Source organism: Tamandua tetradactyla, chromosome 18, assembly GCF_023851605.1.
Source record: "Tamandua tetradactyla isolate mTamTet1 chromosome 18, mTamTet1.pri, whole genome shotgun sequence".
In the NCBI taxonomy this organism is placed as follows: Eukaryota; Metazoa; Chordata; class Mammalia; order Pilosa; family Myrmecophagidae; genus Tamandua; species Tamandua tetradactyla.
In genome coordinates, this window is record NC_135344.1 from 29,215,449 (window position 1) to 29,227,537 (window position 12,089).

A 12,089-nucleotide genomic window follows, 5' to 3' on the forward strand; every position below is an offset into this window, starting at 1 on the left:
TGCCCTGAAGCACAGAAAAGCAAATGTCCTTTTGGGCATTTGTCAGCCTTTGTGCAGGGGAACCACTGCCTATATTTCATTGATCTGAAACCAGCCATTCAGGAGCATGAAAGACATGTGAGAGCACCGAAAATATGAAGCACCAAGAGAAAGGAGAATGAAAGATCTATATTCTCTAAATCCATATAATATTTATAGATTAAATTCTTCCCATTTAATTCTGAAAACAAACAAACAAATACAAATAAAACAAATATCTCTCTGTGTGTATGTGTGTATACATATATACAACATACACACATACATATACGTGGTACAGGGCATGGCTACATACTTTTTGGGTACTAATTTTTTTTTTTAATTTTGCTTTAGATTGTTTTCTTTTCTCATCATAACTCAAATCTGCTGATAACCTTGTCACAGTGGACTAACTATTTTAGCTTACCTGTTATAGATCTAGTGGTGGCACTTTCATAGAGAGGAACTCCTTCTCCTGCATTGTTAAAAGCTTTTAGGGAGATTACATAATGGGAACTTGACTCTGGGGAAAAAGCACAAACAAAATAAACATGTTGATTTATTCGGTGTATTGAGAGACTCAGGGTAAACATTTTCCTGAAAACAAATTTAATTTGATCTATTGAGTAAAGTTACTTTACTTTAAAATGAGTGTGTTGGTTTCTAGAAAGAAGGTGGCAGTGCTGGCAGCAGTGTTTGTGCATCTTCTTGAAAACTCACCCAAAAAAGAACTGAGCAATGAGATAGTAAAACCAAAAGCATTTGGGTCAACACTGACAACAAAACTAGCTCACAAGGTAGGACCTCAGGCCGTAAAATACAAGTGTGGACCAACCACCAACAGGACAGCTTGAGGGCCTCTATTAACCACATCTTTGAAAAAGAAATCAGAGGGCAGCAACAGACCCCAAAACAGCAAAACACTAAAATGACCCTCAAGTATTGGCAAAACGTACAACAGACCAGTTTGAGAACAGCAAATGTAAATAATCAAAACTTACCTGCACAGTATCCCTTCTAGGACGAGGCCTACATGGAGAAGAAACTAGTGGGAGGAGATTTAAAATTGGACCAAGACAGAAGAAATGAAATGAGGGTAAGAGAATATGTCAATAAAAATAGGAGTAAGGTCTAGCCAGGAGACTCAGAAAGCAAACTGTGATCATTTTTTAGGGTATCAGGGTAGACAAACTTTTTCTACAAAGGGCCCATACAGTATATATTTTAGGGTTTGCAGTTCACATCATCTCTGTCATATAATCTTCTTTACTTGTTTGTTCATAATTCTTTACAAATGTGAAAAAAAAAAATAGTTAGTGGCTCGGTGGGTCCCTACAAAGGCAGGACCTGGCCATATTTAAAGTGTTGGTTGAATCATGATTGAATGAATACAACAGAACAGGGAGCTTTGGTAATTAAAAAAGCTTTTTGGAATTCTAAGAGTTCAGGAAACAAACCCTATAAAAGTAAGCCAAGGAAAAGTATTGAGGTTACAAATTTATCACAAGAGAAAAGAAAATAAGGAGGAGAGTATCATCTCTATAGACAAGAACACAACACAAATAATACATCCAGAAATAGTTCACAAGTACATAATAAAAATAGATCAAAATGACAATTATTATTTCAAATGCGCTATGAAACACTAAGAAAATGATTCAAGATAGGAAGGAATAACATGAATTAGAATTAGAAAAACTCATAAACTGTGTGCCACAACTCCAGAAAGAATCATTTTAGAAATAAGTACGAAAATAGGTGAACAATAAGGAGAAAACGTTAACAACAAAAAGAAATTTTAAAAGGATTCAGGAGAAAGTGACAAATATTAAAGTTAGAGGAGAGTGATCTAACATACAGATAATAGGAGTCCTTAAAGAAGAAAATAAAAAAGGAATGGAATTGAACAAATACTGAAAACTATAATTCAAAGGAACACCGCTGATAAAATAATCTTCTAGGCATCTGAGCAAGAAGAACTCATGGCTTATAAGGGAAAAAAATTAGACTATTATCAAACTGACAGCAGCACGCAATGCCAGAAAAAAGTGACGTAATTTGAGATACTCAAAGTAAGAGAATGTGAGTCAAGGATTTTTTAGCTAACGAAAGTTAACTTTAAATATAAAGGGAACAGACAAACTGTTCCCCAACTTGCAAGCATTCAGGAAATGTTGTTCCACTGATCCCTAGAACTGTTAGAAAATGAGTTTCAGATATCTAAAATGACCAGAAGAGAAAATAACCTAATAGCTAACTAGTGAGTAATAAATATGATGAACTAAGACTAAAGAAGTGTTGAAAGGGAGATATTTTATTTTGCAATGGCTACATATTCTGATATGTTTTATAATGTTTTATAATCACAAAAACAAAATTATGGGACAATAGGGACAGAATACACAAGATTAATTACATGCTTTAACTTTAATATTGGTGATGATACCATTGTTATTGTTAAACTGAGACTGTTGTAAATGAGATGCAGCATATTCTAATCCTAACCCAATCATCCTTGGTGTACTTGAGAAGCAGATTCTTTTTTTCCCTCATTTTTAAACAGTTTTGCTCACCCACCATACAGTCCAACTTAAGTAAAAAATCAGTGGTTTCTGGTTTAATCACATAGTCAGGCCAAGAAGTAGATTCTAATATGGACGAAGGAGGTAGAGATGTAATATAGAAAAGACTAAGTAAATGCCTGTGTTTCTAAAGTCAAATTGGAACTTAGTGTAAATTCAAAGTATATTTTATCTCTGTTCAGGAACTGTCCACTGAAAAGGCTTAGAAACATTGTCTCAATAGTAATGTCCAGCCTATATGGTCTTGAAATAATATTTTCCACTCAACAAAAGAAGGGCTTCTTGGAGAACTGGTTGATTCGTACTCTGGAGTCAAAAAACAAAACCATCTTGACGTATCAGATGGAAAGGAAGCAATCAAACACTAAAAAGATCATGTCAAATAGATTGAAGAGTTGATTTGAAAAGGCTTTCACAATCCAAACATAAGAATAATCTGAGATTTAATAAAGATAAGAATTATCATGAAGGGAAACACATCAAATACATATAAATCCATGAGTTCATAAAGATATTTTAAAGAATAATAATAATTGGTCTCTTCTGAGGTTGACAGAAAGCCAGATTATTATATTCAAAACTGGATAAAGAATCAACCATTTATCTTGTCTTTACTAAATAACCTCTACCACTATGAAGAGAAGCATTGCTATATAAAAATGCCCCTGCTAACAAATAAAAACCAAATGATAGAATTAAAATATTGTTATTTCATAATCCCAATGAATTAGTGACTACAGGCATGAAGCATTAATGAATGCTAAGAAGAAATAGAGACTACCAGATACGATGTACCGCTGATGAAATAATACTACTCTCTAGTGCCTCCCAAATGGATGGAACCCAGCTGTTTTGACCAAGCCTCCAGATCCAAATGCCTGTTTGCAGGAGATACAGCAAAGAAACATGTTGAACTCCATCATGGGCATGCAATCAGGAAGACCCAAACAGAGGAACTCCTCAAGTCAAATGGATTGTAAGACAAATAAAGGAAAGGAGGAGGAAACAAAGTTTGAAAGAGACAATTGAAAGAATATGTCAAAATTTTTTTAAATGGGCAAGACTAAACTAACTCAATGTTTCAGAATGAAATTGGGGTGATAAAACCATAAACACCTGCAAGTGATTACAATAAAATCCAGGCTGGTGCTCCCCCTTGGCAGGGGGGAATGGCTATGATCTTCATGGCGGCAGGGAGGGATTCTGGAGCAGTGGTCAGAGTTCAGTTACTTAACAGATATCAAGTATACAAGGATATCAGGTATACATTATAATATAATAATATTATAATTATTATAATAATTCACCAAGCTACACGTTTGTTGTGTGTCAACTTTTGTGTCTGTGTTCTGGTTGACAATTAAAAAAAAGCTTTAAATTGACAGCATTTATCTCTTGACTACTTTTTGGAAACTGATTCAATGAATCTTTCTTCACAAAATTTTTATATGGTCTGCATATTAGCATTAAAGCTATTGGCATTCCAAACCAATGACATAAGACACCACAATATAGCAAGGAGAATAAAATAAGATTATCTGTAATATAATCAAAGGATTTCTTTTCCATGAATTGTTTCCCCCCCAAACAAAAAGGAGCATATTTCTTTTTTTTAATTGATGCTATCAAAACTGGTTTACACATAAGAAATTAATCAACAAGTGCTAAATGCTCTTGGAGAACAAAGTATGCTTGTAAAAGATGGGCCTCTGTGGTCAGGATGCTGACATAGTTTTGGATGGAGAAACAAAAGACTATGCAAAATTAAGCAGTAAAGTGCCTGGCACCGCTTAGAAATGCTGTGGGAGCGCAGAAGCCTGAGAGATAAGTGAGGGATTGGGTCATCAGTTAAGACTTCTTGATGGATTTGTCCGGTGACCTGGCGCTTAAGAAGATGGGTAAGATTCAAAGGTAGAAGAATGAAAGGAAGTAGGGAACATCTCAGGGAAAGAGCTGGGAAGCAGTGTAATCCTACAATTGGATAGGCCAGTAAAAAATTGTTTCTATTAGGAAAAATATCCTTTCTATTACTGGAGTGGAGACTAAGTCTTTGGTTTCAAACATAAGTTTCATCTACACAACTATAACGCAAGTTTACAACTACACAACTAAACATTTACATTAGGTTTGAACCATAGGAAATTTCATTTGATTCAACCAAACACATCGATATCTTTATATTTATCTAGGTACCTGTTTACTAAGGAAGAAAGAGAGAGAGGAAGAGATCAGGGGTTCCAAACTGAAATGCTTATAAGAATTAGGTATTTTTAAAAATATCTCACAGGGAGCAAGGCAGAGTCAGAGAGAGACAACGAGAGAGGTGGCTGCAGCGTTCAAGGGGCAATGGGAGCGGAGCTGCTACAAGGCTCCAAGATATTTGATGTGGAAGGCAGTCTCAATGTTGCTGGAGTCTTTGGAAACACAAATTTTTTTGGTGAAATCATCACATTTTCAAATGTTGACATGTAATTTAGATAAACAAGATAAATCTGTGCTGGTAAAAATGAACTATATCTCTGAACTGAATCCAGACCCATGGCCACGAGTCTACAATCTCTAATAAAATTCTTACGTGCACAAATGCATGCATTCATAGACAAGTAGATAATGAAGTCTGGACTTTGCCATGGTCACGCTGTCAACAAGAACATCCACAGCAACACAATAGAAACGTATACCAGGTGCTCATCTGCGGAAGGAGCTAGGCTGAGTCTGTTTTATACAGGTCCAGCTTACACTCGAATTCACAGTCAAGAATGCCCTACTTGATAAGAAGTTTGTGACTTCCTACTCAGGGTCAACAGCTGAAGCTTTCAGCTTCAAGACAATAGACTCATGATTTCTCCTCTGGTCTCCACGACTCTCTGCCCAGCTTATACCTTCTTAGAAAATACACTCTGTAAAGAGCTCTGTAGCGTCACTGCATTATGGGTTTTCAGTCTTTCAGGATGCATATTATTTCTCATTTAAAAACAAAACAAAAGAGAAACGACCTTATCTGGTTCATTCTCATTTTATTGGTTTGAGTTTTTAGTCTCAATCTGAATTACAACAGCAAATGCAGCCATTTAGCTCTTGTCTGGCTCCTGAGGCATATTCATCATTTCTTAATCTCTCCCCAACAGTCAGTGTGAGGACATTGTCATTTCAACGCTGAATCCTGCTAACACTGAGCACACATCAAGTCCACAGTCTTCGGAATATTGCCAGCTTCTTTCACGTGAGGTATAGTACGCAAATGCTAGCCAAGAGCTGGGAGGTTTAGAATTCACAAGCTGTTGGGCTAATGAAGAACAGTGATCATGAAATGCCACAAATCCCAACTATCCCTATGCCTCTCAGGGAGACCTGCCTCAAACTTAAATAAGAAGCGGTGATGGCTTGGCCGTGGGAACAGGAAACAGATTTACAATGGAGTTATAACTGGTATAAGAATATCATACAGCCAGGATGATTCTTGGAGACCTTTTGGTCCAGTGTTTCCCTGTTGTCAATAAGTCATTTGAGGCCCAGGTGAGGTCACTGGCTTTTCCATAATAACACAGAGCTAATAAAAGGCCTGGGACCAAGCCCACTGTCCTTTTCGTCTGCCTTTTCATCTTGCTTTCTTTTATGATCTTCATAATATACTTGTCCACTAGCATCTTTTGGCTCTCTGTCTCTGTCTAGTGCCTCTGTCAACTGCTTGTGGACCTACTGAGAAAGCAGTAATTTCTTTTCCTGCTCCCATAACCCTTGATCCAAAACTGAATAAAAATATTACTCAATTATAGGTACCAGTGGACACTGGACTTTTTTGCTTTGCTCCCCTTTACACCATGATGAAAGTATCTGGTTTGCATCGCTTCAGTGACATTACTGCAATATCGTGTGTTATAAGGGGAAGGATTCTGTAAGAGTGAAGGGGAGAACAAGGACTTCCTTCCCATACATTAGAGTGTCATTTACTATAACATCACAAGAGGGCAGTATGGAGCTATTTTTCTGCACATGCTCAGCGCTCTTAAACTTTAAAACCTGTAAATCACAAAAGAATTTGCTAGAATTGCTCCCTCTATAGAAATATCAAATGAGTTAAATACATCTAATATTAGTATAATGGATTCTAAATGAATTAATCATTAATTATGGTAAGACCCCATTGTTCAGGAATGCACTTAATGAGAATTACGACAGTCAATCTTATGTTTTCATATTTGCTGAAATGTTGTGGATATACAGGCTTGAAAATTTACCAGTTGCCCCTGAAAAAAAAGTGCAGCATATATTTTCTCATGCGAATTTACTGTGATTGAATCATATTGAAATTACTTGGGTTTGGGGTGGATGTCCACAGGAATTATCTTTAATTTTGGATATTTAGAATGATTCCTCACATTTCAAATAATGGACCAGGTTTTCATCATTGTTTGGCTAACCTTTCTCATGGAATACATTGGTTTGGGATAAAGGAAACTGAAGAAATACTTAATAATTCTTCGAGCTTCTAGAAGAGATGGCTGGCTCCCAGCCAGTGTCTTCTCTGCGGCCAGGATAAAGGGGGAATGAATGCACATTTATTGATTATAGAGGTTGTTAAAAGACAAGGACTCGGCACTTGCCTTTTAGGGGAGAAGCTGCAGCTCTGCTTCCCCAGAGACTTTGTAGATGAGGGCCCACTATTCCAGGGGCTTCTTTTGAGGCTTGTCTGAAGGCTGGAGATGGATGTGCACTCTCTGGGACTCAGGGAATGAATCAAGGCACCTGCAGACAGCTCTGAGCCACTACATCAAGATGCTGTAGCAGGCAATGAAAACTGGCATGAAGAACACCATTATTTTTAATTAATATTTTTGTCAGTTAAATGCCAGTGACATGTGCCAGATTGACAGCCCATAGTCCTTGCTCTGTCACAGATTAAGAACTCCACACAGTGGCCCCATCCATGCCAAGTGCTTGTCGGAGCCTATCTCCATGTCTCTGCATCTTTTGCCCTTTGTGTTAGCACTGCCAACAAGTCAACTAGAGAAAATTAGAGTGGTGGCTGCTTTCCCAGTGCAGACACCTGCTCATTCTGTGAACCAGGACTGCCACGGACACAAAGAACAGGCCACTGGATTGCTGTCCAATGGTAAATATTACTGGACATCTTTGACCCCACTGGACTCGAACTGTTTAATTAAATATAATGGTTGGATGGCAAATACAGCTGATTGCATTGATCTCTTAAAAGGATGAGCAATTCATATTCGGGAAAGATGCAATTTATATAATACACTCAATTTCACTTTATTACATATACTTCTTCACAAATCTAATTAATATATAATCTAACTAGCAACCTTATAGGGTTTTGTCTTCCCTCTCTAGAATTATTGTCCAAAGAATGGTCAGATTCTAACATGATTTGCTCACTGACCCGGCCTGTAGGTATCAACCATACCCCTGGACAGGGTGAAAAACTATTTGAGCCTGGAGAGGAATAAACAATAACCTTTTTTTTTACCCTATTGGCATACATCACCAGGATGGAAATCAGATTGAAAAAAAAAAGGAAACAAAAAACTTACAAGAAACATTTCAGTGCCTGGAAAATGGATGATTGTTAATAAACATTTGTTAAATTGATGAATGCACAAGATGCCAAAGGACTGAATTATCCAGTGAAGGTCAAATAGCAATTTGAACATGGAAATCACATTTCTTGATATCAAATTGCATAGTGTGATCTCTGTAAGTTCATGTGAAATAAATTAAAAGGATTGTGCAACATTTTACCTCCGGTTCACATAACCATGTGCGATTCTCCATACATTCATCTGTACACTCACTCATCAATTATTACTGTCTTCTGTGTATAAGGCATGCTGTGAGTTTTCCAGACTACATGAGAATTTAAAAAGGGCTTATTTGCCCCATGAGCCCTTGAATGAAGTTATAAAATAAAGCGGAGCAAAATGACAGAATCAGAGGAAGCTTTGTGGAGAAGCTGGGATTTGTGCTGACTCTTAATGAACAGAGATTGAAGAGAAAGAGTGAAAGAAGCAAATGCAAATGAACTACTCAAGTGACTTGCATCATGTATCAAAACTTGAAGACAATGGCTACAGTTGCTACATTCACTACTACATCACTCCTGCCACTGCTAGTCCTAGTAGGGACATTGTTTCCATTCCAATTAGGCCCTTATCACATCCTTTATTTTATTTAATCATCACCTTAACCCAGTGTCTGATATCCAGTAGGGACTCAATTAGTACTTGTTGACTGAATGATGTTTAATCCTTTTTTATGGGAAATTCATTCTAATGCTCAGCTTCTTATTCCTTGGACTACTTGCCTTTTATTTAATTAGAGATGTGAGTTGAAGGACATCTTCAACAGGTCCTAAAATTGTGCTTTACAGAAACTAACTCAACAGGACTGTGCAGTCCAGGAAAGATGGGAAAGCTGTTGGAAGTGGGCACACTTAGGAGTCTATTGGAATTGTCCAGGTAAATACTATAAGGATCCGGACCGAGGTGGCAAAGCAGGAAAGAAGAGCCAAAGAGGGGTGAAGGACATGATCTGTAGATATATTTGGAAGAAGCAGAGAAAGAAGAGGGAAAAATGTTGTAATGCTGTCTAGATTTTGAATCTGGCAGAGAGATGAAATTATTGGCAGGACTAAGAAGCCAAGAAGTGAAATTTCTGCTTGTCATGTTTGCTGTAGAGAGGAAAAAGCATCATAGATAAAAATACCTGGTTGCCCTGGGGTCTGGTCATGGGGTAAGAAATGCAAATAAACAACTTTAGTTATACATGCTCCAGATACTCTTCCAAATCATTGCTTGTCTATTTTTTTCTATTGAATTAACAAGTTGTTTGGGGATTATCTGGACTCAAACTGAAGATAATCTACTTAAAACTGTTGGCTCTATCTCAGTGAGCGCTACCAAATTAATCTGGCATCTTCCATCATATTTAGGAAAAGCAAATTCTTTCACACATACTGAACTTTTATTTTAAAAACAAGTTTTCACAGACATTTTTCAACAGTGCAACAAGGTAAATGATCATTCCCACTTCAGAAATGGAGACTTCTGGATCATTCTGCACAGGACTTTAGTCACCAGTTAGAGCAGAAACATCCCCTGTCTGCTTCTAGTGGTTAGGTGTGCTTTGGCAGAGAGCCCCTGAGCTGACAAAGACTGAGTAAATGCTTAGATTACAAAGCACTATAACGGTTTACAAATGGAGCACTTAATGAAATGACTTCTCAGCAAAGCTTTACATCAGGAAATTAACCAGAGGCAATATAACCAAACACTGTAGGAGTTCTCCTAGTTGTTCACATTTTTTCAAAGGAAAAAAAAATGAATTCAATAAAGGACAAGGTGGAAACATTGTCTGACCAGTTAAAGACTTGATTAATAAGAAACGCAAATACTATTAATTTAGTTAATTCAAATAATAATTCAGTTTTAACAAATCAGTCAAAATGAGACCCTAGCATCAAGACAAAAATAAGATAAAATACTAAAATTAAGTTAATAAAATCAGAAACAGAGGAGGAAGCATATCTTTTCCTTTCCCAAATATTTTCCATCCCGTCTTCTCCTTCCTCTTCCTTCTTCCTTTACTACCGGCTCTCATTCTCTTTCTCACTTTCTTGACTCATTCTTTTGCAGTTCTGGGAAAGGGGACGTGAACATTATGAAGAGAAAGAACTTAACGATGCGAATACAGAGGGGCTGAAGAGGTGTAAGGAGAGAAGACAGAGTTAGGACTAAGGACTAGAGCCCTCATTCACGCAGCCCTCACCCAACACCGCCCTTGACATGCCTCACTGCACTCGTCTTCACGGCAATTCTAAGAGGTGGGCCCGGTGATTGTCCCCATTCCCGAAAAGAGAAAATGCAGGCTCAGCATGGCCACGGACGTCAAGAAGTAGCGGAGCTGGGACTCAAAGCCAGGTCTGTTCTACTTGCAAGTCCTGCAGGACAAGGACTGAGGAAGCCAGGAAGGGCAAGAGGCCCCTCTAAGAGGTAGAAGAGTAGAAATAATGACACAAGACAAAAATAATGTTTGAGATTCACCATGCCTCACTTTAACCAGAGCCTAAATAGAATTGCTCACCTACCTGCCATGAATACCAATACCATATAACTACCATTTAATTTTCTCCTAACACCATGGTATACTAGCATATGTCGCAGTGACTATCATTTCAGACTTTGATTTTGCCTTTTTACGGAACAAGTGTCTGAGATGCGATATGTGTGTGCACGTGTGTCTTGAGGCAGCCTGCTGAGTCTCTCAGCTTCTGCATGTGCTCAGATTGTCTTCAAGAAAAGCCATGTCTTTTTTTATCTGAACGCTGACCCTTATTACCCAGTATGCCAGTTGGGACACCCAAGCCATAGGCAGCCTTCATTCATGTATGTGTGCATTTCTCTGTCACCACAGTCATCATTTCCTTGTACTGTTGCTCCTGCTTCTTCATTTTACTCAGACTAAACCCCAGGGACAGTGACCCATTGAGAGTTATAAAACACACTGTCGGGTACATGGGTGGTTCAGTAGTAGAATGCTCACCTCCCATGTGGGAGACCTGGGTTAGATTCCTGGACCACCACCAAAAAAACCCAAAAAACAAAAAAAAAAAAACGCTGTCTTACAGCACTTTCTGTGATGATGGACGTGCTCTCTGTGCTTCCGTGTGTGGCTACTGAGCATTTGAAACGTGAGTATTGTGACTGAGGAGCAAAGTTTTTCATTGTATTTAATTTCAATTATTTAAATGTATATGCAAATAGCCACCTGAGGCTATCAGTTTCCATGCTGAAGGTTCCGCTCAGCGTTCTCTCTCACAATGTGGATCTAGTTTCCAAGGCCTTGCAGGCAGTGGCAAGGACAGATGGAGCAGGTGTACTGCACAGGGAACCTGATGCTAGTTCTCCATTTCCCCTTTCAAGTGAAGAAACTCTCGACCTACAGGCACCATGATTTTATAGCCTATGCAGAAGCTTAATCTAATAGTTTGCATACTTATATCAGATTTAAAGGTAACAAAAAGAACACATTTGCTTTGTATCCGAACCCATTTCTTTTAAAAATACTAATTCATTCTTTTCATTATGCCAATGAGATTGGCTCAACTGTTGAATCTTTCACATAGACTTGGCTTTGAAATTCAGGCTCTAAATATGGATTTGCTGCTCTTTGAACATATACTCAGTTCAGGAAAATAAGATTAGATGGAAAGCTTTGTTAATAAGGGAAAGAGGCATTAAGTTAATGATAATTCTAAGGTGACTGTAAGACTGAACTCATTTTTAACCGCATGTTTAAATAAAACATGAAGAAATGAAGATGGAATATTGAAGTCAAAATTAAGACATGGTGAAAATAATAACTATCAATGATGAATGCCACAATGAATGTTGTGGTTAGGCCTTGATTATAAACAGATAAGAATTCTGACCAAGAATTCTCTTGGATTAATTTGGAGGAGTGGGTGAGAAT

The 12,089-nt window shown here is 37.7% G+C and overlaps 1 protein-coding gene across 1 annotated transcript in view; it reads right to left on the reverse strand.

Annotated features, from left to right (window-relative positions):
• Positions 1-12,089, reverse strand: part of LOC143662401 (netrin receptor DCC-like) — a 294,187-nt gene that overhangs the window by 69,627 nt on the left and 212,471 nt on the right. The window contains exon 10 of the mRNA XM_077136090.1: positions 446-541. Coding sequence (XP_076992205.1) covers positions 446-541 — 96 coding nt within the window. The remainder of the gene's footprint in view (positions 1-445; positions 542-12,089) is intronic.